This window comes from Pongo pygmaeus, chromosome 8, assembly GCF_028885625.2.
Source record: "Pongo pygmaeus isolate AG05252 chromosome 8, NHGRI_mPonPyg2-v2.0_pri, whole genome shotgun sequence".
Taxonomy (NCBI): domain Eukaryota; kingdom Metazoa; phylum Chordata; class Mammalia; order Primates; family Hominidae; genus Pongo; species Pongo pygmaeus.
The window spans coordinates 27,842,628-27,868,555 of record NC_072381.2 but is presented as its reverse complement, the minus strand read 5'-3'; the positions used below and the strand labels follow the sequence as shown (position 1 = coordinate 27,868,555).

At 41.5% G+C, this 25,928-nt stretch overlaps 2 protein-coding genes across 13 annotated transcripts in view; both read left to right on the top strand.

The window, feature by feature from the left end:
* The window catches only part of ANKRD26 (ankyrin repeat domain containing 26), a 124,320-nt gene extending 108,560 nt beyond the window's left edge, over window positions 1–15,760 (top strand). For 6 of the 12 annotated variants that reach the window (XM_063669686.1, XM_063669687.1, XM_063669689.1 and 3 more), the window contains one exon: window positions 890–2,035. The gene's annotated coding sequence lies outside the window, so the exon portion shown is untranslated. Of the gene's footprint in view, window positions 1–889; window positions 2,370–8,893; window positions 8,957–15,695 lie in introns of those variants that run through there. The other 6 variants (XR_010127400.1, XR_010127399.1, XR_010127398.1 and 3 more) reach the window with 6 other exon arrangements.
* LOC129044979 (putative uncharacterized protein encoded by LINC00614) lies at window positions 14,716–24,693 on the top strand. Its single transcript, XM_054503298.2, has 4 exons — window positions 14,716–14,764; window positions 19,491–19,644; window positions 21,792–21,952; window positions 24,572–24,693. The coding sequence occupies exons 1-4, from the start codon at window positions 14,716–14,718 to the stop codon at window positions 24,658–24,660; spliced, it is 453 nt and encodes a 150-aa protein (XP_054359273.1). The 3' UTR covers window positions 24,661–24,693.
* The last annotated feature ends 1,235 nt before the right edge of the window (window positions 24,694–25,928 follow it).

Below are 25,928 nucleotides of genomic sequence, written 5' to 3'. Positions count from 1 at the left end.
TTGGCTAGCATTAAACAGGACATACTGGCTATGTCACTTTAACTTATGGCCTGGATTACCCCCAGGATGGTTAAGATGATGTTCCCTAGATTACGCTTGGGCACAAGGATGAGTAATTCAGACCCTGCCAAGCCAGCAACGCTTTTTCACTTACGGTTTTGCTGGACACATTCTGTATTCCGATGGTGTGATCGCTTAGCTTCTGTCTTTGTACCACAAATAGCTATTGAACATGTTATATGGCATACAGAGGCCTTAACAAATTATACCCAAAAGGCCCTAAATGATAGACACATGAGTATCTCTTTGCTAAACAATGAAGTCTTACTAATGAGGAAAGCTGTGCTGCAAAACCGTATGGCCTTAGATATACTCACAGCAGCCCAAGGTGGAACCCGTGCCATCATAAAAACTCAATGTTGTATTTATGTTCCAGATACATCAAATAACATAACTCAACTTATGGCTGATATGAAAACCCAGGTATCCAACCTGTCAGACCTAAAACCCTTGGTAATTGACTGGTTGAGTGGTTGGTTTGGATCCTGGGGAACTTGTGGCAGAAGATATTGCTCATAATAGGAATAATAATAATAATTAGTGTTCTGCCATGCTTTTGCTTACAATGTTGTATATTCTTGCAAGTAAGTCAACATGCAGCCAAAAACGCTAGAGTAATAGTTGTCCAAAGAACTGCTCTAATTGAGGAGGCAGTAGCATTGCCTGAACCAGCTTCCAGGTTTGCTTTCCATTTTGCTATAAATCTGGGAAAGTCTCTCTCTCTTTCTCTCTCTCTGTGTGTGTATGTGTGTGTGTGTGTGTGTGTGTATGTGTATTTTATCGTTCTTTTTTACTTATCATATTTTATCTCCACGAAACATGACCTTAGGAATAAGCCTTTCAAGTAATGTGGGACCTGAACATCCTGGCGACAAGGGACAAGCTCAAAAAAGAAAAAAGAAAAAACCTGAAACCAGAGACTCATTTCCCTCTAAAATTCTTTTTCCATAAGATTTTAAAGAAAAAATGGGAGGAAAATGTAAGAGGAAAAGAAATCTTGGGACCTCAAACTCATAAAGCCAAAAGAAAAATAAAGCGAAGAATTGGGTCAGGCAATCCTGCCTCCCATTTGCTTCCTAAATGAGATGGCTGCAAAGATAAAAAAGGTACATACCTCCCTCACAATTTGTCCGCAAGGAGATTCTTTTGTGGGCCCCAAGATCTTTACCCTAAAACAGTTATGTGGAATTTCACTCTGGCAATGCAAATTGATAGCTTATCTTCGCAGGTGCAGGACAAAGGACAGAACTCAAAGTCATCCCTCTGCTGACCTGAGACAAATGCGTATCTGAGTGCTTCCTCCGCCCTATTGTCTATGTCATTTTATGTTAAAATGCATAAAGTACTGATGCCTTCAGCAAGCCAGATGAAGTCATGAGTGTCTATTTCCTCTACCTCCCTCACACATGAAAATTGTGTATTCAGTGAAAGGCTGATCAAAGGCTCAAAAGGATGCAACCATTTTGTCTTTTTATCTACTGAGACACGTTTTAACAATATTTCTTTGGCTCACACCCGTAATCCCAGCACTTTGGGAGGGCGAGGCAGGTGGATCACCTGAGGTCGGGAGTTTGAGACCAGCCTGACCAAAAAGGAGACCTTCGTCTTTACTAAAAATACAAAATTAGCTGGGCATGGTGGTGCATGCCTGTAATCTCAGCTACTCGGGAGGCTAAGGCAGGAGAATCACTTGAACCTGGGAGGCAGAGGTTGCAGTTGCAGTGAGCCGAGATTGTGCCATTGCACTCCAGCCTGGGCAACAAGAGTGAAACTCCCTCTCAAAAAAAAAAAAAAAAAAATTCCCTTCCTTCAATATCCACCCTTTCCCTTTTAAATATTGAAGCCCTCAGAATCATCTTTGGAGAAAAGCATAGACCTGTCTCCTGGGCACGCATCCTTAATTTTGGCAAATAAACCTACAATGACCGAGAGTTGCCGTAGTCATTTTCTTTTATTTACATCTAGCAACTACGAAGGGATTCCTGAATGAAGGTGGCCCAGGCCTGCAGCACCTCTCCTATTGGTGCTTGGTACTGGCTTGGGCTGTGTTTATCACCCTAACCTATGGGATGATTTGCTGAGGTCTGGGACCTCCTTCCTCCAGGGATCCCTGACCTCCCCAATTTTGTTGTTTAGTTGCGGGGGAGGGTCTGAGGTTTATTTTGCTATAAACCAACTCCTTTCCCTGGGAGTTCCAGCTGCTTCCATCAAGGAAGTCGAGCTTGTCTGCTTCTGCGCGGGCAGAGAGTGGTCTATAGCCTGGTCCCCATTATTAGGTAAGAGTTGGGATTTTGTCTGCTAATTCTCTTTAATGACTGAACGTTAGTTTATTCTTCATTTCTCCTTACAATTAAAGTGCTCAGAAAGCATAACTGGTGTGATCAGTGTTTATTTCGCTGATCTGTTTTTGCTTGTTTTGTTAAGGTTTTTAATTTGGTATGTTTTTATCTTTCTTCTATCATATTTGACCAAGTCTAAATCTCTCTAGCCTATGAGTGTAAAATTTCCACTCTGGAGACAAGAAGAGCATCTTGCTCCTCTCAGTCTTTCTGGACATTCTCATGTGTCTGAGATCATGTGAGGGTGTCTGGGAGGAATACTCTGTAGACATGGCTCAGATTAGGTTTCCCCCTTATAAGAACATACTTAGGGTCTATTCTCAGCTTGTAGGTGCATATAAGGAACTGACCTCTCCTGCACCTTAAGCCCTTGACACACTCTGCCAGGTAGCAGTGATATGGGTGGACCAAACTGGTTCAAGAACTAATGGCCCTGAAAATCTAGGTCAACAAGCAGCACACTTTGGGTGTGATACACTCCCCAACTTGGTTAAATTTAGTTTTCCTTTTTTTCTACACTTGGTTAAATCTTAAAGAGAACTCTAAGTTATGAGGAATGAGGCCTCTAAGTTCGCCAAAGCCCCCACACAGCTGTGGAATATAAGTTTCATCCTTAGAAACTCTGGCTGGGTATTTGCAAAATACTTAAAGTGAATTGCCATGCAAATATTTAGTCAAGTGGACAACTGTAACCAAAGCAGACTCTAAGTTACAATGGCCTAGAAGGGAATCTTCTGAGATGCCCATATTAGTGCACCTGGGAACTAGGATGGAAAATGCATGCACAAAAACTCAACAGCCAGAATGGGAGAGCTACTTTCAATGGTACCTAGAGAGTAGCAAAATGGGGGAAGACTACCTCACTTCCTTACAGGAGGCCAACAAACAACTTAGATATGCTAACCGAGAACTCTCTAGCACTTGATCACTCTTAAAGAAATCTTCAGAATTGCTTACTTCCTCCTTGGTGCTTCCTTCACCTCCATTTACACCCCCACTTTACCCCGCCTCCTCTGAACTTCCTGGACAAGATCTGTTCCTTCCTTCTCTTGCATGCTCCAGGCTACCATCTTCCCCTCCTCCTCATCTGCTGCTCACTCAACAGAAGGCAGCAGGGGGTCTCACCTCCAAGACCCTACCTCCTGATGATTCCATGACAGCCCCCGTGGCAGCCTCTCATCAGGAAGATGGGAAAAGGGGGACCCTGCAAGGACACGCCTCATGATTGCCCATTTAGGGAACAATCAATAACAGGGGAACCCCAGCAATTGTCTATCAACCCTGGTCAAAGGTTGAGAAGCATAAAGAATTTACTGTTCCCAGGGCTCTAAATGTGACCCACTTGGTAGGTCTCACATGTTCCTAATATGTCCTGGGACCCCTGTCAGTCTTTTGGGCTGCAATCTTCTCAACATCCTTAATGCCCATAAGTCTTTTTCATCAAAGGTGAATCTTTTTGGAATTGGAGCCAGGAGACCAAAAATAACAAATTTTAAAAAGTCTTGACAGTGTACCATGATTTAGTAATGTTAAAACATCATCTTGTGACTGAGAAAATGAACTAGAGACAGCCAAGAAAATGTTAGAGGAGAAAAGAGAAAAATGGATTAAAAGGCAGGGAACTGTATGATTCCCTTTAGTCCCCCCAAAATTCATATTAACCCCAAAATGGGAACATTTGCTTAAGGCCATCCTCACCCACTTACGGTCCAAGTCAAAGACAGACTTAGAAAAAATATTCTCAGCCACTCCAGTAGATGTTGAGATAAACAGAAAAAAAAAATCTCTTGCCCAATATTAATATCCTTTCAGAAAGGAAGCCATAGATGGAATTGTCCCTATCATACAAGATTATCTCAAAAGGGGCTGTATCCTCATTATTTCCTGTACCATCCCCTGCAACACTCCCCTTCCCCACCCCCATATTCTTTGTAGAAAAAACAAACAGGAGAAGATAAAAACGAACAGGAGAAGATACATTTTTTTTTTTTTTGAGACGAGGTATCACTATATTGCCCAGGCTGGTCTTGAACTCCTGAGCTCAAGTGATCTTCCTACCTTGGCTTTCCCAAATGCTGGGACTATAGGTGTGAGCCATCATGCCCGGCTTGAGTATGGAGATTTATACAAGATTTGAGAGCAGTAAACAATAGCATAATATTTAGACACTCACATACCCTTCTATCAGCTGTACCCACTCCCAGCCAGTATTTCTCAGTTGTGCATCTGCAGTGCCTTCTTTAGTATTCCTGTAGATCCACGCAGCCAATATTTGTTTGCCTTCACCTGAAGAGAATGGCAATCTACACGATGTACGTGGACTGTAATGCCTCAAGGGTGCGTGGAAAGTCCCACTTATTTTTCTCAAATATTAAAGTGTGATTTAGAGGACTCAATTTTTCCCTGAGGCTCAATGCTTATCCAATAAGTGGATGGCATTCTCTTTGGGTCAGACACACTCTCTTCCTCTCAGGAATATATTTCATATTTACTCAAACTATAAGCCAGTAAGAGACAAAGTGTCCCAAGATAAACTTCAGCTGTGCTCACCCCAAGTTAAGAATTTGGAGGTATATTATCTCCATCAAAGGACTGAGTATTAACCCTAGTAGAGTGAGATAAATTTTAGCTTTCCCAATGTCCATCACTAAGAAACAACCTAGAGGGTTTGTGGGGCCGGCCGGCTATTATAGGAACTGCACACCAGATTTCACCCTTATGGCTCAACCTCTGTATGCATACCTAAAAAATGAACAGTCTGATCCCATCATGTTTACTCCAGAGGGACAATCAGCCGTGCAACAAATAAAGGAAAGTTTCAAAATGTCACAGGCTTAGGGCACCCTAACTACAAATTGCCTTTCTCCCTATTCATACACAAAAGTGGAGAAACGGCACCTGGGCTACTGACCAGAAACCTAGTGATCACCAGAGAGCTATAGGGTATTATAGGCAACAGCTAGACCTTGTGGCTTTACCTCACTGTGTGAGAGCTGTATCAGGCATTTCCATTCTGTAGAAGTCTGTTGAAGATATTATTACGTGTTCCTCCCTTACCATTTATGTACCACATTCTCTTGAGACCCTTCTAAACTCTCATCATACTTAATATGTGTCTGTCAATAGATTAATTTTCTATGAAGATTTGCTGTTATCATCTCCACATATTACCTCATCCCACTGTAATAGTCTAAATCCTGCTACTCTGTTCCTGGGCCCTTCTGACAAAACCCCTCATGACTGTGTTCTGATGACTGACTAACTTCTCACCCCTAGGACAGGCCTACGGGAGATGCCACTGGATAATGCTGAGATAGACTGGTATATAGATGGGTCTGATTTAAAAGGAGAGGTTGGAAATGTTAGAACAGTCTATGCTGTGGTTTCCTTATTAGAGGTAATTGAAGCTGGTCCTCTTCCCCAACTCAGATCAACTCAAGTGGCCAAATTGATTTCCCTGACCCTAGCTTTTCAACTAGCAAAAAACAAGGCTGTGAAAGCTGCTGTCAATCACTGACAGCTGCTCTGCATTTGGTGTTGCTCATGACTTTGGGATGCTACAGAAGGAGAGAGGATATTTAACCTCCTTGGGGTGACCCATAAAAAATGGACAAGAAGTATCAGAGCTGTTAGAAGTCATTCGAAAACAGAAACTTTCGGCAATTATAAAAATCCCAGGTCACTCTAAGTTGGACACCACTGAAAGCAGGGTAACCAATCTGCTGATGCTACAGCTAAAAGAGCAGTATTTGAGCCACCAGCCCCCATCTGGGGAATGGCCATAAAACCTGAAACACTTACAAACATGTTGAAGAAAACCCAGAGCATAACCCCAACAAGAGAGAAATCTACTTGGAAACAGAAAGGGGGATACCTGTCTCTGCAAACTGAAATATGATGTGAACCTAATAATAAACCCATTATTCCAATGGGATGTCAGATGCCTCTTATGGAATATATTAATAATCTGACCCATTGGAATCCAGAGAAAATGGTATCCTGGCGTAAACAATATTACTGGAAACTATCATTCATGGTGCCGCAAGAGATTTACTCTCCATGTGTTCTCTGTCCCAAAGAAAACCCAGGAAAGCCCCTCCTGGGGGCCCAGGATCATTTTCCCCTTCTGGCTGGACCTTCTGAGGTATGGCAGCTTGATTGTATTCAGCTGCCATTATCTCCAGTTTAAAAGTGTGTTTTAGTAACGATCTACAAGTCTTCCCACTGGGTTGAAGCTTTTCCCTGCAGGCAACAAACAGCGATGGCAGTTGGAAAAAGTCCTATGTGAAAAAATGATTCCACTCTGTGAAGTCCCCTCTGAACTTCACAGTGATAGGGGAACTCATTTTACCGGCCAGGTTTTTCAAACTATTTGCAAAATTTTCCTCATACTTCAACATTTCCATTGTGCCTACCACCCTCAGTCTTCAGGGCTGGTGGAAAGGACCAATGGTATAATTAAAACACAATTGGCTAAGTTCATAAGGGCTTTTCACCTGTCCTGGCCTAGAACTCCTCCTGGCACTCCTTACACTCTGATCCAACATTTTGTGAAACATCAACTATACCCTTATACAATTATAATGGGAAGGCCCATGTGTAAGGAACCCAAATAAACAACCCAACTTTTCTCCAGAGAGATATATTGCAATATATTGTAAGGGACTCATTCATCACCTTATGAAAAGCCGAGTTTTGGTAAAGGATTCTTTTTACAGTGCCCTCCCTGAAGATGAGGTTTCTGGTCATAATCTGTAGCCTACAGACTTTGTCTCTTACAAAAGAGAAAGTCTTTGGTAAAGGACTCCCTTAATCCCCGATGGAAGGGTCCATACCAGGTAGTATTGACTAATTCATGTGCTGCACAATTAGGGGGTATAGACTCATGGATTTACATGTCTCATCTTAAAAAGGTACATCCTCCTGAGTGAACAGTGATTCCAGCCAAGGATCTTTGCCTCCAGTTCACTAAACAATATCAACCTTTGACTTGGGACTAGAAGCAGATAACAGCTGTTGTTGACAGCTTTAACCCAAGACACTGGCCCATCCATGCCTGTGTACAAAAGAGTACCTGTGTTTATTGTGTAATAGCCATTATGATGATTGTCCTAGGGATACTGGCAATTGCTATCTTATGAAGAACCCAGCACCTGGTTTATCTGATTTAGTGTCTTTGCAGTAGTTAAAATGAATCTCACAACCCTGCATCTATTTATGCTCTTTCCCTACGCCTTCTTGCCTTCTTGCCACTGCCGTCTGCTGTAGCCCATGAAATAAACATGTTTCTACAGTAGCTCAGGATTATACACACAGATTCCAAAAAGATGACTGCTGAATATGCCAACTCATGCCTATTTCCAGTGGCTCCAGCCTGTCATGATGGGTATCTCCCTTCCGAGGTCAGGACTGGCTATAACACCAAAAATGTATTATATTACAGAAATGGTCTGGTGTCCTTAGTGCTGGCATAAGAAAGGACAATACATATAGTTAGCCCATTGAAAAGACTCTTAGGAGAAAGGCACATGGGAAAAGCTTTTCAGAGGAAAGGACCAGCTCACTACCACTTACCTAAGTATCCCCCCCATCCAGTGAAAAGAGTGAGTGATAACCACACCCAAAGTATCTGCCCATTTTCAAAATGGGATAATGCAAATTTGGGATGGGTTTATCTGTCTTACCGTTTCATTTGGCCAACTCAGCTAAAAATGACCCTTTATGCTGGGAACCAAGAAACCACATTAAGGACCCAGACCAAACAGTGCAGGAGACATGTGGTGGATACTTGGAGAACATTGTGACCATATTATTACTACAAGATGCTAGCTAGCATACCACGAATTGGGTACAGCAACATGGTATTTATTAGTTAGCTCAAAATAGGACATATTGGCTACGTAGCACTAATTTATGGCCTCAGTTACCCCCAGGATGATTAGGACAATGTTCCCTAGGTTATGCTTGGGCACAAGGATGAATAATTCAGACTCTGCCAAACCAGCAGACCTTTTTCATTTACAGTCTCATTGGACACATTCTGTATTCCAATGGTATGATGACTCAGCTTCTATCTTTATACCACAAATAGATATTAAAGATGTTCTATGGCATATAGAGGCCTTAACAAATAATATCCAAAAGGCCGTAAATGATAGCTGCATGGCTATCTCTTTGCTAAACAATAAGGACTCATGTATAAGGAAAACCAAGATGCAAAATTGTATGGCGTTAGATATGCTCACTGCAGCCCAAGGTGGAACCTTTGCCACAATAAAAACTGAATGTTGGATTTATATCTTAGAGGAATCAAATGACATAACCTGACTTATGACTGACATAAAAACTCAGATAACTAACCTGTCAGATCCAAAGCCCTTACGAATCGACTAGTTGAGTGGTTTGTTTGGATCCTGGGGAACTTGGTGGCAGAAGCTATTGCTCATAATAGGAATCATAATAATAATTTGTGTTCTGTCCTGTTTTTTACTTAGGTTGTTGTAATGGTATGTGCTTGCAACTAAGTCAATGTGCAACTGAGAAGTCTAGAGTAATGGTTGCCCAAAGAAGTGCTCTAACTGAGGAGGCAGTAGCATAGCCTGAACCAACTTCCAGGTTTACTTTCCCTTTTGTTGCTATAAATCTGGCCTAGCTCCACATACATATTGTTTTTCTTTTTTTCTTCTTTCCTTCTCCTGTTTTTTTTTTAAATCTCCATGAGACAAGACCACCTAAGAATGAGCCTTTCTAGCACCATGGAACCTTAACTTCTAGGAATAAAACATCCTAGGTACAAGGGACCAGCTCATAAAAGAAAAATCCTGAGACTAGAGACTCATTTCTTTTTAAAATGCTTTCTCCAAATGATTTTAAATATGAAAAGGAAGCTGGGGGAATACGAAAGGAAAATAAATTTGGAACCCCAAACTCACCAAGCAAAAAGGAAAAGTCAAGCAGAGAACTGGGTCACACCAACCCACCTCCTATTTGGTTCGTAAATAAGATAGCTTCAAAGATAAAAGGCTACTTAGCTCCCTCACAATTTGCCCAGAAGAAAATTACTTGTGGGGCCCAAGATCTTTACCCTAAAACAGTTCTCTTGAATTCACTCTGGCAATGTAAATTGATCACTTATATTCACAGGTGGAGAACAGAGGACAGAAATCAAAGTCATCCCTCTGCTCACCTGAGACAAACACTTATCTGACTGCTTCTTCTGCCATATTGTCTATGTTGTCTTATGTCAAAATAAAGATTCACTGAGCCAGACAAAAACATGGGTGACTATTTCCTGAGAATTACGTGAGGATGTCTGGGAGGACTGATTCCTAAGAGATCCAGTCGCTCTGATTAGGTTTTTTCTTCAGAGGAACATAATTAGGGTCTAATCTCACCCAACAGGTCAGCCCCTCCTGTGCCTTGAGCCCCTGCCACACTGATTCAGGTAGCCGCAACATGAGTGGACCAAATTAGTTCAGGGATTAATTGCGCTGGAAAGCTAGGTCCACAAGCAGCACCCATTGGGTCTGACACACTCCTTGAATTGGTTAAATTGGAAGGAAAACTCTAAATTCTGGGGAACAAGGCCTCTAAGTTGGCTTAAGCCTCTGCAGCTGCAGAACATGAAGTTCCACCCTTAGAAACTCCCGCTGGATATATGCAAAATACTTATGGTAAATCATTCAAATATTTAATCAAGTGGATGTCCTAATTAAGGATTAGTTGAGTCCTAATTAGGGATAAGAAGTCAGGTTGGCGGGAGCAGGAGAAAGCAAGAACAAAAACCAAATAAGCCATAAATCTGCCTCTTTTTCATGGTCCAGGACACACAGCCCTACTGCACAAATAAGTCACAATCTTCCTGCATCCAGCTATCACCAGACATCTTGACTAATCAAAAAAAACATGTAAGTTAGCTCACTGCAACCTTGCTGTTATCAGTATTGCACACAGCCCTCTTCAGCACACAGCACAAAGACCATCCTATAAAATCCTCAGGAAGCCTTTGTCTCCTTGCAGTTAGCTCCTCTTTCGCTGACTTGCCTGTTGCTTTTTTGAAACACATTTCCCTACTTTGTCTAATAAATCTGCCTTTTAAAAATCTGCAACCATTTTGGTAAATATTTTTTCCACCCAAGCAACATCGGCCCTAGATAGTCAATACCTGTGACAGTGGCCCATTGTAACCACAGAGGTTCTAAGTTACAGTGGCCTAGATGGGGATCTTCTGAGATGCCCAAATTAGTGTACCTGGGAACTAGGATGGAAAATGCATGCACAAAAACTCAACAGCCAGAATGGGAGAGCTACTTTCAGTGGTACCTAGAGAGGTAGCAAAAACGGGGGAGACTGCCTCACCTCCTCACAGGAGGCCAACAAACAACTTAGAGATACTAACTAATAACTCTCTAGTGCTTTATATCTCTTAAAGAAATCTTCAGAATTGCTTATATCCCCCTTGGTTCTTCCCCCACCTCCACGTACATCCCCAGCTTACTCCGACCTCTCTGAACTTCCTAGACCAGATCTGTTTCCTCTGCCTGCAGGCTCTAGCCTGCCATCTTCCTCTCCTTGTCTGCTACTTACTCAACAGAAGGCAACAGGGGGGTCTACTTCTACAACTCCGTCTCCTGATGATTTCACGACAGTCTCCCTGGCAGCCTCTCATCTGGAAGAAGTGGAAAAGGGGGACCCTGTAGGAACATCTCTCATGATCACACCATATAGGGAATGACCAGTAACAGGTAGGGAAACCCCAGTGATGGTCTTTCAACCCTGGTCAAAGGCTGAGCTAGGAGGCAAAGTTAAAGAATTTCCTGACTCCCATAAAGATGTGCCCAAGAATTTGAGCTCATTGTCAGGTCACTGGTCATATGGCCCATGTCATTCAGACCCTTACCAGCTGCTCCACATGTTGGTTTTGGATGCTAAAGCTAAGGAATGGCTGGAAAAAGCACAGTGGTCAGACCATTTAGCAGAATCAATTTCCAAAGGTCCAATAGGATGACAACAAGTCCTCAAAAGTTCAGAAGACAGGCTCAAAGATGCCAAGGCATGAGCGACTGCTCTGTTAATTATCATTCCTTCAGCATTCCAAAGGTTTGTGGATTGGAATAAAATCCAGCAATGCTACCAGAACCCAAAGGAATTAGTTTGAGATTATTTTTCATGTTTTGGTAAAACTTTGAGACAATATTGTGGGATGTCAGCTGATTGCCTTGAAAACAATACAAATGGCACATTATTAAATGCAAACTTTTAAAACAGACCAGATGATGATTTAGCCACTCTTGTGAAACACCACATAACAAATCGGGCCATGGTCAGAACTAAGGAACTAGTTAACTTAGCTAACCAATTATCCTGTGCTATGATGAAGGAGAAAAACAAAGACTGCCAGAGTTATGCGTTTATAGTTAAAGCAATTAACTTCTCAAACCTGTCAGCCTCAGAATAATTAAAAGCCCTCTCGGTCTGAGGACTCTTCCCTCAGCCTGTTACTATTGTAAAAGACCAGGACACCTTAAACAGGACTGCTTTAGGTGGAAGTGGAACCCACAGCAGGAGGATACAACTCAGGAAGACTAGGGGTGCTCTGAGGAAGTTAAAGGGTTTCACCTCTCCCAGTATTCAACCTTGACAAATTGGGAGAGATTAATATAATCATAACGTGAGCTCTCCATTGCCTTACTTGACACAGGAGCAACTATATCTGTCGTAAATCCCACCTTCTTTAGAAACCATGTTCCTCAGAGTAATAAAAGGAGTAGCATGATGGGTGTGTCTAAGAAAACCATCTCATGTTTTAAATCCAAACCTATACCTTACCGTTTGGACAGGTTTAGCACCCCCTCAATCAAGGGTCCTAAATACAACAGTCAGTCAGTCCCATGTGTTCCTAATATACTGGGTAAGTGTCTGTTCTGTGGACCAGCCTTCTCTTTGTTCAGTTTTCAGAGTCAAGACTAAGAGAAAATACTAGAAAAATCTTTTTTGGTCAAGGCGTCAAGTCACATTTGGCTTGATATCCTTTACCAGGAATAGCATCTTTGGATATTGACCTGACTTTTGGTTTTATTTATTTATTTATTTATTTTATTTATTTATTTATTTTGAGACGGAGTCTCCGTCACCTGGCTAGAGTGCAGTGGCACGATCTTGGCTTACTGTAAGCTCCACCTCCCGGGTTCACACCATTCTCCTGCCTCAGCCTCCAGAGTAGCTGGGACTACAGGGGCCGCCACCACGCTGGCTAATTTTTTGTATTTTTAGTAGAGATGGGGTTTCACTGTGTTAGCCAAGATGGTCTCAGTCTCCTGACCTCGTGATCCGCCCGCCTCAGCCTCCCAAAGTACTGAGATTACAGGCGTGAGCCACCGTGCCCGGCCCTTTTGGTTTTATTTCTAAGTTGGTGTAGGACTGAAACAGGAGGGTATGTTATCGGTTTATATCCCTAAGGCCTCAACACTTATGAATTCACTTAAATGGAATCTAGAACTCTGAGAAGCAGATATAAAATGTTTATCTCTGTCCAATGGTGATTACTGTGTTGCAACTGCATTGTAACTGTGTTGCTGTTCATAAGGAGAGTCTTTGTGCGCGTGGCTTGCGCATACATGCCCAGGGGGCCAGAGCATTACATTTCCATCAGGGCGTGGATCCCAGGGATACCAGAGAGGACCAGGCAGAGGATGAAACAGGCCATGATTTTCAGATTCTGCAAGTAGAAGGGAGGATGCACCTCTTGGCTGGGGCTTGTAATTTGGAGATACCAGAAAGTGACGACCAGATTGAATAATGACCAGCAACTCAAAACATGGGCCACAGCAAATTTCTATAAGCCAAACATTTTCTTTTATTTTATTATTATTTTTTTGGGATAGGGTCTCACTCTGTCACCTAGGCTGCAGTGCAGTGGCATGATCTTGGCTCACTGCAGCCTCTGCCTCCCGGGTTCAAACGATTCTCCTAGCTCAGCCTCCCTAGTAGCTGGGACTACAGGCATGTGCCACCATGCTTGACTAATTTTTGTATTTTTTACTAGAGACAGGGTTTCACCATGTTGGCCAGGCAGGTGGGTGGATCACTCCTGACGTCAGGTGATCCACCCACCTCGACCTCCCAAAGTGCGGGGATTACAGACATGAGCCACTGCACCCTGCCTCCAAACATTTTAGATGCTTGTTTACCTTTGCAAAATTATTCTAGGTTTAATTGCTCAGAATGGTTTGTGATCATGACAAGGCAGCAGTGTAGAGAAAGGATGGTTGCTAAAATAATTACAGGTCTTATTCAGGCATACATAGAACTGTAGAGACAGCTTTGCTAAGTCAAAAGAACATTCAAAGCTTTATTCCTGGGGAATTTGGGGGCCTGTTTTTGTTGTTGATGTTTGTTTTGTTTTGTTTTTGGTCTCCTCTCAAGTAGCCGTAATATCTGATTATGCAACATGAGATTAGTGTTAGGGCATTCAGAAGTAGGGCAGGGCACATTCTGCAGGGCAGTAGGAGGTTTTCTCCTTTGCCCTGAAGGTATAGTTTGTCAGGGCCTTCTGCAGGCAGCTGGAAAAAGTAACACACCTGCCTTGGCTGAAGTGAATCCTGTATTAAATCAGGTGCTTAATGAGAGGACCAAAATGGACTTGTGTCTCTATCTCAATTTAGCCTACCATTGTATACAAGGCTTATCCTTTGTAAACAAATCCTTAGTTTACGTCCCTGAGTTGTAAGAGATGCATTATAAATGTGCATTAGTACAGTGCCTTTTGCCCGTGCAAAATGCATATTTTTATCTGTATTTTATCCCTTTGTGTGTGTATGCTACAAAATGTAACAAAATACCATTATGCTCTGAAGAAAAGAGAAAATATTATATCTTCCGAGTCTGTGGCCCACAAATCCCTGAGAAGCCGATATAAAAAGATTTATCCCTAGCTCCATGACTTGAACTCATTTCGATTCAAATAGATGAAAGTTATAATCCACCAGTTGGCTCCGAGCACTTTTTTGAGACTTTAATACAATTTTAGACGTGTAGCTAAAGATATAAATTCATCTGACCTTTTCTCCTTTTGACTCACTCCTAGGGAATACATGGGTAGTAAAGAAATGGGATCTGTTTTCTTTGAGTTGCACAAAAAGCTCTGGTCTTGGGTAAGCAAGCAATGGCTATTTATAAATAATTTGAAGTACACCTTAAAATTGGAAGTACTATTAACTCAGGTTATAATATCAGAATAGGTATTAAGCAAATTTCTAAATCTATAGCTTGAAGCATCGAAGTTTCTGGGGGTAGGGAGGGTTCGATAAATGCCAAAATGCCAAACACTGTGAAGGAACTGAGCTTTCCCTACTCATCATCTAAAGGTGAGCCTGCCACATTATCACGGATGCCATGACGGGCAGGTGTGTTAGTAGCCCTCTGAAAATAGTGGATTTCTTACGTGCAGGGTTCCTTGGCTGTGACCAACACATGGCAGGTGCACCTTCCAGCTGGCTGCTCTGTTTTGTGCAGTGAGACTTGGAAGGAGTGTGGGGGACCAAGGAGAATGAACGTGCACATGAAGCCCATGCTAACTGCTGTGCCATGAGAAAGTCCTTTGCACACGCAGTGAGCTTGTGTGATGGCTAAGAAGACTTAAACTTTAAAAACCTCAATAAAAAAAAATATCGAAGTGCTAAAAAATATGAAGTGCTACAAAAAAACTCTCCTCCCTTCCAGAAAGTCATTATCATTGTACAGCAAACAAATCTATCCTCTGACCTAGAGGAAGACATTATTCCTATGTTTGTTATGCAAACATCCTTGGAAGCATACAAGATATGGTTGGATGCGGTGGCTCAGGCCTGTAATCCCAGCACTTTGGGAGGCTGAGGCGGGCAGATCACCTGAGGTCAGGAGTTCGAGACCAGCCTGGCCAATATGGCAAAACCCCATCTCTACTAAAAATACAAAAATTAGCCAGGTGTGGTGGTGGGCACCTGTAATCCCAGCTACTCTGGAGGCTGAGGCAGGAGAATCGCTTGAACCTGGGAGGTGGAGGTTGCAGTGAGCCGAGATCACTCCACTGCACTCTAGCGTGGGTGACAAAATGAGACTCTGTCTCAAAAAAAAAAGAAAAAAAAATACAATATGTGCTGATACAAGAGGTGCAAAGAATGCAAGATGAGGAATTGTTAGTTCTAACAAGAATGTAGTATATAAGTTGAATAATTGAACCAAGCCCCCATTGGTTTCTTAATCTGAGAAAGAGATTTTATTTTCCTGATCTTTCGTTCTTTTATTTATTTTTTTTAGCTGCCAATCAGATTAATCAAACATGGAAAAAAAAGATGAGGTTGCAATTGTGGGAATAGGATGCAATTTTCCAGGAGGTAAGAGTGATAAAGCAACAATAATCTTTTCCTACATAATGCCTACATTACTAAAACAACCCTTGTGGTAAGTTGTCGTTTATTTATTTATTCATTTATTTATTTATTTTAAGGTGGATACTCGCTCTGTCGCCCCTGCTGGAGTGCAGTGGGGCAATCTGGGCTCACTGCAACCTCTGCCTCCTGGGTTCAAGCAATTCTCCTGCTTCAGCCTCCTGAGTAGCTGCAATTACAGGTGTCTGCCACATGCCTGACTATTTTTTGTATATTTTTTAGAGATGGGGTTTCACCATGTTGGCCAGGCTGGTCTCGAACTCCTGACCTCAGGTGATCCACTTGCCTTGGCCTCCCGAAGTGCTGGGATTACAGGCGTAAGCCACGATGCCAGGCCTGTAGAGCTCCTCTTTAGAAACTGTGTGCAGAGGGCCGGGCATCATGGCTCATGCCTGTTATCCCAGCACTTTGGGGGGCTGAGATGAGAGGATTGCTTGAGGCCAGCCTGGGCAACATAGAGAGACCTCAACTATACCAAAAAAAAAAAAAAAAAAAGCAAAAATTAGCTGGGTGAGGTGGCTTATGCCTGTAGTCCCAGCTACTCAGGAGGCTGAGGTGGGAGGACTGCTTGAGCCCAGGAGTTCAAGGCTTCAGTGAGCTATGATCACACCACTGTACTTCAGTCTGAGTGACAGAGAGACTCTCTATCTCTAAAACGTAATAAAAAAAGAAGCTGTGTGTAGACATAAATTCAATTCATCAGAAACTTATGAAATTTCTGTCATTGTATTAGCGAAGTCATTCTGGTTAAAGAGTCAAACAATTCCCCTAATTTAACATACAATTTTAGTTAAAACCATGTCCTAGCTAAGGAGCCATAACTCAAGACAAGTCTCCTGTAACACAACCCCCTGGTTTATTTCAATTAGAATCTAGTGATACAAGAGGCCCTATAAAACAGGATAAATAGGAAATTCAAATCTAGACATATTGTAATAAAACTGCAGATACCAAAGAAAAAGAGATTCTAATAATAGTGAGAGAGAAAAGACTGATCACCCACAAAGAACAATAACAATGAACTGATAGCACTTTTCTAAATGCAACAATAGAAGCCAGAAGGAAGTGGAACGATATCTTCAGAATGCTGAGAGCAAAGAATTCTCAACCTAGAAGTATTCCAGAGAATGTACCTTCTATGAATGCAGATAAAATAAAGACAATTTGTAGATAAACAAAAGCTGCAGCATTTACTACCAAGGGACTAAAGTAATGTCTAAAGGATCTATTTCAGGAAGGAGGATAAACATGCAGAAGTAGGCCGGGCACGGTGGCTCCCGCCTGTAATCGCAGCACTTTGGGAGGCTGAGGCAGGCAGATCACGATGCCAGAAGATCAAGACCATCCTGGCTAACACAGTGAAACCCAACCTCTACTAAAAATACAAAAAATTAGCCGGGCATGGTGGCGGATGCCTGTAGTCCCAGCTACTCTGGAGGCTGAGGCAGGAGAATGGTGTGAACCCGGGAGGCAGAGCTTGCAGTGAGCTGAGATCGTACCACTGCATTCCAGCCTGGGCGACAGAGTGAGACTCCATCTCAAAAAAAAAAAAAAAAAAATGCAGAGGTAATGTCTAGAATGTGCAAAGGAATGATGACTCAGACCATTGGTAATTATGTAGGTAAATCTAAATGAACATTGTAAAAAATAATAATGTGATGTCTAATTTGTGGTGTTAAAAAAGGAACGTGTAAAATATTGAGCAACAATAGCATGTAAGTATAGAGGGGTGGTGAGTATTTTTCAGGAAACGGGTTAACATATTCAATTTAGGTCTCATTAACTCAGGTATTCAGGGTATCATTTTAGGATAATCACTAAAAGAGTAGAATAGAGTATGTAACATTCATACCAATAGAAATATAAAAATGGTTTGAGAAAATATTAAGGAAGCATCAATGAGTCCTAGAAGCAGGTGAGAAAATGGAAAAGAAAAAAGAACAAAGCCAGGCACAGTGGCTCACACCTGTAATCCCAGCACTTTGGGAGGCCAAGGAGGGTGGATCACCTGAGGTCAAGAGTTCGAGACCAGCCTGGCCAACATGGTGAAACCCCGTCTCTACTAAAAAAAATACAAAAATTAGCCAGTTGTGGTAGTGCGTGCCTCTAGTCCCAACTACTCAGGAGGCTAAGGCATCGGAATCGCTTGAACGCAGGAGGCAGAGGCTGCACTGAGCCACAATTGCACCACTGCACTCCAGCCTGGTTGACAGAAGAGACTCTGCCTCAAAAAAAAAAAAAAGGACAAAATAAAAAACAAAAGTAAAATACTGGAAACATCTCAATATATTAATTACTACAATAAATTGAATGGGCTACAGTTGCCATTTTAAAAAGAGATTATCAGGTTAAATTATAAAACAAAATCAGTCTCTATGCCATAAGGAGATACACCTGAATCAGAAAAACAAAGATTAAAAGTAAAAAAAAAAAAAAAAAAAAAAAAAGGAAAGATATATATGGCAAATAGCAAATATTAATCAAAATAACAATTATATTAAAATCAGACAACCTTTAAGAAATAAAGAAAGCATCATTAGGGAAAAAGTAGGTAACTACAATGATTGCAAAGAATTTGATTTATTAGGTAGGTAACAATCTAAACTTATATATACCTAATGAAATAGACTCAAAATGGGTAAAGCAAGCATTTATAGAGTTTTGTAAAGAAATTGACAAATTAATTCATAGAATTTTTAATATACTTTTCCCAATTATTAATAACTCAAGGAAATTTTTTAAAATGCAAAAAAAAGTAGATATAGACAATTTGAACAACATAATGAACACATTTGTTTTAATAGGTATATATCAAGGCCAGGACTCAACAATGAAAGGCTACACGTTCTTGACAAGCACAAAGGCAACATTTTAAAAAAACAAGGTCAGGAATCTGGATATGAGTATGGTATGGCAAGTGGTAGTTAAGAGCATGGTGTCAGAAGCTAGACTTTTTGTTTGAATTCCAACTCTACTACCTACCAGCGTTAAGATAGCTTGAAAAAATATTTAACCTCAGCCGGGTATGGTAGTTCAGGCCTGTAATCCCAGAACTTTGGGAGGCTGAGGAGGGCAGATCACGAGGTCAGGCGATCGAGACCATCCTGGCTAACACGGTGAAACCCCGTCTCTACTAAAAATACAAAAAATTAGCTGCGCGTGGTGGCGGGCGCCTGTAGTCCCAGCTACCTGGGAGGCTGAGGCAGGAGAATGGCGTCAACCTGGGAGGCAGAGCTTGCAGTGAGCCAAGATCACACCACTGCGCTCCAAGCCTGGGCGACAGAGTGAGACCCTGTCTCCAAAAAAAAAAAAAAAAAAAAAAAAAAAATCGCTTTGTCAAGTTAAAAAAAGAACAAATGGTTATACTTGTTTTACTATGTAAGAATCAGTATTTTGAACGAGTCTAGCAAGAAGCAGTTATATCTCTTCATTTCTTCAAGGCTTGTTTCATGCCCACTTTTAGCTTTAGTTTTTTTTCTTCACATAAATCTTGCACATTTCTTAGTATATTTATTCCTCGGTTTTTCATTTTAGAATTTTGAGAGTATACTTCTGAATTATAATTCCTAACTTGTTACTGACAGTAATTAGGAAAAGTTTTGATTTCTTTGTATTTATTTTATGACCAGAGTGAATAATTTTTTGGACTATGATTTTCTAATAGGAGAGGGAATTGACGACTTCTGGCAAGTGCTTATGGAAGGCAGAAACTACACGGTAGAGATTTTACCAGAAAGGCTTAATTTTGAAGGATGGTTTGATGCAGATGACACCAAGCCAGGTAAAAGCCGGGCAGGAAGAGCTGCTTCTATTGAAAGGTAAGATTATTGCTGGAATTTCCAAAAATAGTTCATCTAGTTAGTTTATTTCAAATCCTGCTAATGAAATTCTTTTTTTTTTTTTTTTTTTGAGACATGGTCACACTCTGTCACCTAGGCTGGGGTGGAGTGGTGTGGTCTCGGCTCACTGCAACCTCCACCTCCTGAGTTCAAGCAATTCTCCTGCCTCAGCCTGCCTGAGTAGCTGGGATTACAGGCATGTGCCACCACACCTGGCTAATTTTTGTATTTTTAGTTGAGATGGGGTTTTACCATTTTGGCCAGGCTGGTCTCGAACTCCTGACCTCAGGTGATCTGCCAACCTCAGCCTCCCAAAGTGCTGGGATTACAGGCGTGAGCCACCATGACTGGCTCTCTTTTTTTGAGACGAGCTTTCACTTTGTCGCCAAGGCTGGAGTGCAATGAAGCAATCTCGGCTCACTAACCTCTGCCTCCTGGGTTCAAGTGATTCTCCTGCCTTAGCCTCCTGAGTAGCTGAGACGACAGGTGCACGCCACCAAGCCCGGCTAATTTTGTATTTTTAGTAGAGACAGGGTTTGGTCATGTTGACCAGGCTGGTCTCAAACTCCTGAGCTCAAGTGATCTACCCACCTTGGCCTCCCAAAGTGCTGGGATTACAGGTGTGAGCACTGCACCCAGCCAGTGAAATTCTTTAGTGATTTACTGGTAGGGCCCTTTAACTTTTTAATTTCTTCTCAACGTGCTATTTCTTTTCGTTTTCCACCCAAGTCTGTTCCCCACTCCTATATCTATCCTGGGTAGATCTAAAATTGCCCTATTACAAAATCTCTCTTGCCTTCATTTGTCTTATATTTTTTGTAGTCATCCAAACTAGAAACCTAAATAATCATTTCCCCTTACTTCCTCTTTCCTCAACCTGCAACTCCTGTTTTTACTGTCTTTATTATATTTCTTAGTAAGCAAATGTGCTGGCTCCGTATTTGATTGAAACTGATAGAAACGGGCGAGGGTGTATAAGGAAATTCCTTGAACCTTTTAATCTAATACTTGATCCAGTAATTCCATTTGAACTATACCCAGTATTGTTGGTAAGACAGAAGAGAGCAGGAGTGGGCCTATATTAGTTCATTCTTGCACTGCTATAAGGAAATACCTGAGACTGGGTAATTCGTAAAAGAGGTTTAATTGGCTCACGGTTCTGCAGGCTGTATGGGAAGTATAGTAGTATTGGCTTCTGGTGGGCCTCAGGAAGCTTCCAATCATAGCGGAAGGCAAAGGGGGAGCAGGCACCTCACATGGGGAAAGCAGTATTGAGAGACAGCATGAGGTGCCACACATTTTCAAACAGCTAGATCTCACGAGAAGTCACTCACTAGCTAGATCTCACGAGAAGTCACTCACTATCTAGATCTCAGGAGAAGACACTCACTATCTAGATCTCACGAGAAAACACTCACTATGGTGAAGACAGCATCAAGAGGGTGATGCTAAACCACTCATGAGAATTCCACCCCCATGATCCAATCACCTTTCACCAGGCCCCACCTGCAGTACTGAAGATTATAATTCAAGATGTGATTTGGGTGGGACACATATCCAAACTCTATCAGGGCCCCAAAGAAATCGCCTAGTTTATGATGTACTTTACAATTATCTAGTATTAAACAAAATAACAGCTAACAGAAACGAGGACCGGGCAAGGTGGCTCACACCTGTAATCCCAGCACTTTAGGAGGCTGAGGCAGGAGGATCACTTGAGGTCAGGAGTTTGAGACCAGCCTGGTCAACATGACAAAACTGTGTCTCTACCAAAAATACAGAATTAGCTGGGCATGGTGGCACGTACCTGTAATCCCAGCTACTCAGGAGGCTGAGGCAGGAAGATCGCTTGAACCTGGGAGGCAGAAGTTGCAGGGAGCCGAGATCGCATCACTGCACACCAGCCTGGTCCCACCTAGGCAACAGAGCGAGACTCCATCTCAAAAAAATAAAAATAAAAATAAAAAAAACAAAGTAAAAGGTAAAAGAAACTAATGATTACATGAGATGAGCCAACATAATCTGAAAGTTTGGCAACCACATTTTACAGAAGGAAAAAAATGCATAAGTACTAATATAAGTAGGTATTCTTCAGAGGCCATTTAATGTCATTTTGTTCTTTGTAGATTGAATGAATTTGACAATAACTTGTTTGGAATTAGTGACTTGGAAGCTGAATGTCTGGACCCTCAGCAGAAATTGCTTCTGGAATGCACTTATAGAGCCCTGGAGAGTGCTGGGGTCCCTGCCAAGGAGGTGGCTGGTTCCAGGACAGGAGTCTTCATTGGTGAGACAGCAATGAACAGAAACCAAAAACCATCAAACAACAATTCTCAGGCCAGCTTTGCTATAGCAAATGGTTTTGCTATAGCAAATGTGTGGCTGGTTTCAATTATGATCACCGAGTATTTGCCTCCTCTTGCCACAAAAACATTTCTCTTTCTAAAACTGTGTAGTTATCACTCATATTTCTCTTCTCAGTATTCCCCAGGGTGTCCAGGAAGACCAGTAAAACCTCTATACACAGAGACATTTCCCGACAGCCTGGAATGAGTGTAAAGGACTATAGGTCCATAGGAGCCACACATCAGACAACTTGATAGATTGCAGAGATCCAGGCACTTCATTGACCCTAGTGGGTCAGTGTAGACCGCAATGACTCAAGGAGTATATATTAGGAAAATATATTGACTCGAGGAATATATATTAGGCTAACTTTGAGCTTCTGAATTCCAGAGTCTAAACGGGATCTGGATCCCCAAGGAACTTCTTGGAGCCAATTGAAATCTGAGATTTCCTACTCCCAGATGTCTTTTGAAATTAACTTCAGATCCAGGGCAGGTACCCTCTAGGTACTGGGCACTTAAATTCGCAGACCTATCTTGTTCTCAACCTTTATTCTAAGCCTCAAATAATGCACTGGTGAAATTTAATTTTTGTTAATAAAAGTAATAATGTATTACGGCAATAGTTGTTTTATAATAAAAAGCAACTTAGAGTGGAATGCCACTAGCTAAATTCTACTAACTAAAGCTTACCAAGCTTCTCAATTTAAGGCTGCCGTAAGTATTTTCTCCTTATCAAGTTACCAAGAAACTCATCAAAGTCAGCCTCCATGTTTCCTCAACTGAGTCTTTCTTTCTTCATATTTTCCACTGTGTCTAGACAATTCAGTTGAAACTGTCTTGGTATTAAACCATGATTAGAATATGAAGGCTTATGTGGTTCATGTGTGTTGGGGCTAATCTGTCCATACCTACTGAAGATTTATACCTGGGAGAATCACAGAGAGTTTACCATGAAGTTACATGGAGGGAGATGATTTTTATATGAGTGACAAGTAGCACATTCAGGGTGAGCACAGGGGCTGTGGAATCCACAGGGAAGAGAGTGCCAACCTCAGTCTTGGTGAGTGAGGGCAGGCTGCACAGGAAGAAGTAACATCAAAGCTGAAACCTAAAGGATGCCCAGAAGTGACCTAACAAGTGGGGAGAGAATGAAAGGAAGAGCATCCAGAAATAGGGAATTTTAAGAATAGTCTTTCCAGAGGTGAGGAGGTAAAAAAGCCCAGGTTGAGTTCCTGGAATGGAAAGTTTGGTATGGCCAGTCCTAGAGTACAATAGAGTACAGTCTGCAAGTCTGGTGAGGTTGGTGGTGGAAAACTTAGAGACCTATAAAGGAGTTGGACTTTCTTGAGGACCGTGGGGAGACTCTGAAGTGTTGGAAAGGAGGAGAAAAGCGTGACGCAGAGGAGATCATGATTGGATTTCCATTCTTCAAAGATCACACTGGCCACAGAGTCGAATGCAGATTGAGGGGTTGCAGGGAGGGGGCAAGGCTGGAGGCAGAAACATCAAGTTGGAGACTAACGTAGTAATTCAGGGAAGAGAGGATGCTGTCCTGAAGTAAGGTAGAAGAGTCTGTAGATTTAAGAGAAATTTATAAAGGCCCAATGGACGGTACATGGTAAATGATTAGATGTAGGGTATAAAGAGTAGAAAGGAGTCCAGGATTCCACTGAGGTTTGTGGCTTGGTGGAAGCACTCACAATATAGGTAGGATGTACAAGTTTGGGTTTGAGGAAGTGGAAAGAAGTCAAATTCTGTTTTGAATCCGTTGAGTCTGAGATTCTTGTGGATCAACCTTGGTAAGGTGGTTGAATCTTAGGTGTCTGTAGACCATCAAAGGAGAGATGTGGAGTATGATTTAGAAACATGTTTTTGGAATGTAGGAGAGATTGGGCTAGAGAGAGACGATTGAGTGTCATCAGAACTAGATGGTAACTGAAGCCGTGGGAATGAATGAGATTGCCCAGGTAGAGGCAGAAAGGAAGAAAAAAAGATTGTGGTCTGAAGTGATGTGACAGCTCAGCCTTTAAGGGAAGTGAATATATTTCAGTGTGCTGAATCTGAAGCATTTAACTAGCATCCTGGCTCATCTCTTTTATAAAACTAAATGATCTTAAATGACTTTCTTTAGCTTTTCTGGGCTTCAATTTACATGGGTTCTAAGATTATGCTAAAAATATCTATCTATCTGTCCTTCAGCTATGGGAGGATATGAACTCGGATGGTGAAATGTCTACGAAAGCAATTTGCAAAACTGACAAGTACTATTAGAGATGGCAAATGTTATTTTGTTGTAAGAAGAATGTCTATGTTATATCACTTGTCATAAAAATATGAAATTTAATAAAAACTTACTTAGTCCCAGAAGTAAAGGATACTCACACATCATCGGGTTTTACATCCTTTTATTATGATTAGTGGTCGTGGCCAATGTAAACGAAAGAGACGAGATGGATATCTTAATATGTTTTTAAATCTACATGGCAAGTAAAAAAGCAAGAAAGCTTTTTTTTCCTTTTAGTAAGAGACTCACTGAAAATCTTTTTGATTTTTTATAGATATTATGAATCAAGACTATGAATTTATGTCTCGTAGAACTCCAAGAACGCAAACCACTATAATGCCTCTGGATCTGCAACGAGCATAGCTGCTAACAGGATTTCTTATGTGTTTAACCTAACTGGCCCCTCTTTTGCTATGGATTCTGCATGCTCATCATCTTTTGTTGCACTGTACTATGCCTTCCTTGCAATTAAACAAGGTATGCTGAAGTTAGGTAACCAAGACATGAGGCATGATTACCAAAAAATTGAACAAATTTTTTCTTTATTTCTTCTTAAAAAAAATGGGATACATGTGCAGAACGTGCAAGTTTGTTACACAGGTATACGTGTGCCATGGTGGTTTGCTGCACCTATCGACCCATCCTCTAAGTTCCCTCCCCTCACCCCCTACCCGTCAACAGGCCCTGGTGTGTGTTGTTTCCCTCCCTGTATCCATGTGTTCTCAATGTTCAACTCCCACTTATGAGTGAGAACATGCAGTGTTTGGTTTTCTGTTCCTGTGTTAGTTTGCTGAAAATAATGGCTTCCAGCTTCATCCACGTCCCTGCAAAGGACATGATCTCATTCCTTTTTATGGCTGCATAGTATTCCATGGTGTATATCTACCACATTTTCTTTATCCTTTGTATCATTGAGGGCATTTGGGTTGGTTCCATGTCTTTGCTATTGTAAATAGTGCTGCGGTAAACATACGTGTGCATGTGTCTTTATAGTAGAATGACTTATAGCCCTTTGGATATATACCCAGTAATGGGATTGCTGGGTCAAATGGTATTTCTGGTTCTATGTCCTTGAGGAATCGCCATACTGTTTTCCACAATGGTTGAACTAATTTACATTCCCACCAACAGTGTAAAAGTTTTCCTATTTCTCCACAGCCTCACCAGCATCTATTGTTTCCTGACTTTTAATAATCACCATTCTGACTGGCATGAGATGGTATCTCATTGTGATTTGGATTTGTATTTCTCTGATGGTCAGTGATGTTGAGTTTTTTTTATATGTTTCTTGGCTGCATAAATATCTTCTTTTAAGAATTGTCTGTTCATATCCTTTGCCCACTTTTTGATGAGGTTGTTTGTCTTTTTCTTGTAAATATGTTTAAGTTCCTTGTAAATTCTGGATATTACACCTTTGTCAGATGGGTAGATTGCAAAAATTTTCTCCCATTCTGTAGGTTGCCTGTTCACTCTGATGATAGTTTCTTTTGCTGTGCAGAAGCTCTTTAGTTTAGTTAGGTCCCATTTGTCAATTTTGGCTTTTGTTGCCATTGCTTTGAGCATTTTTGTCATGAAGTTTTTGCCCATGCCTATGTCCTGAATGGTATTCCCTAGGTTTTCTTCTAGGGTTT

What these genes read in the sequence shown, in the direction of transcription:
- LOC129044979 (XM_054503298.2), top strand. Translation starts at nt 14,716, where the DNA reads ATGCCAAACACTGTGAAGGAACTGAGCTTTCCCTACTCATCATCTAAA. An exon ending in AGAGCTGCTTCTATTGAAAG is followed by an intron (nt 19,645 to 21,791) that starts GTAAGATTATTG and finishes TGTTCTTTGTAG; the next exon opens with ATTGAATGAATTTGACAATA. An exon ending in CAGGACAGGAGTCTTCATTG is followed by an intron (nt 21,953 to 24,571) that starts GTGAGACAGCAA and finishes GATTTTTTATAG; the next exon opens with ATATTATGAATCAAGACTAT.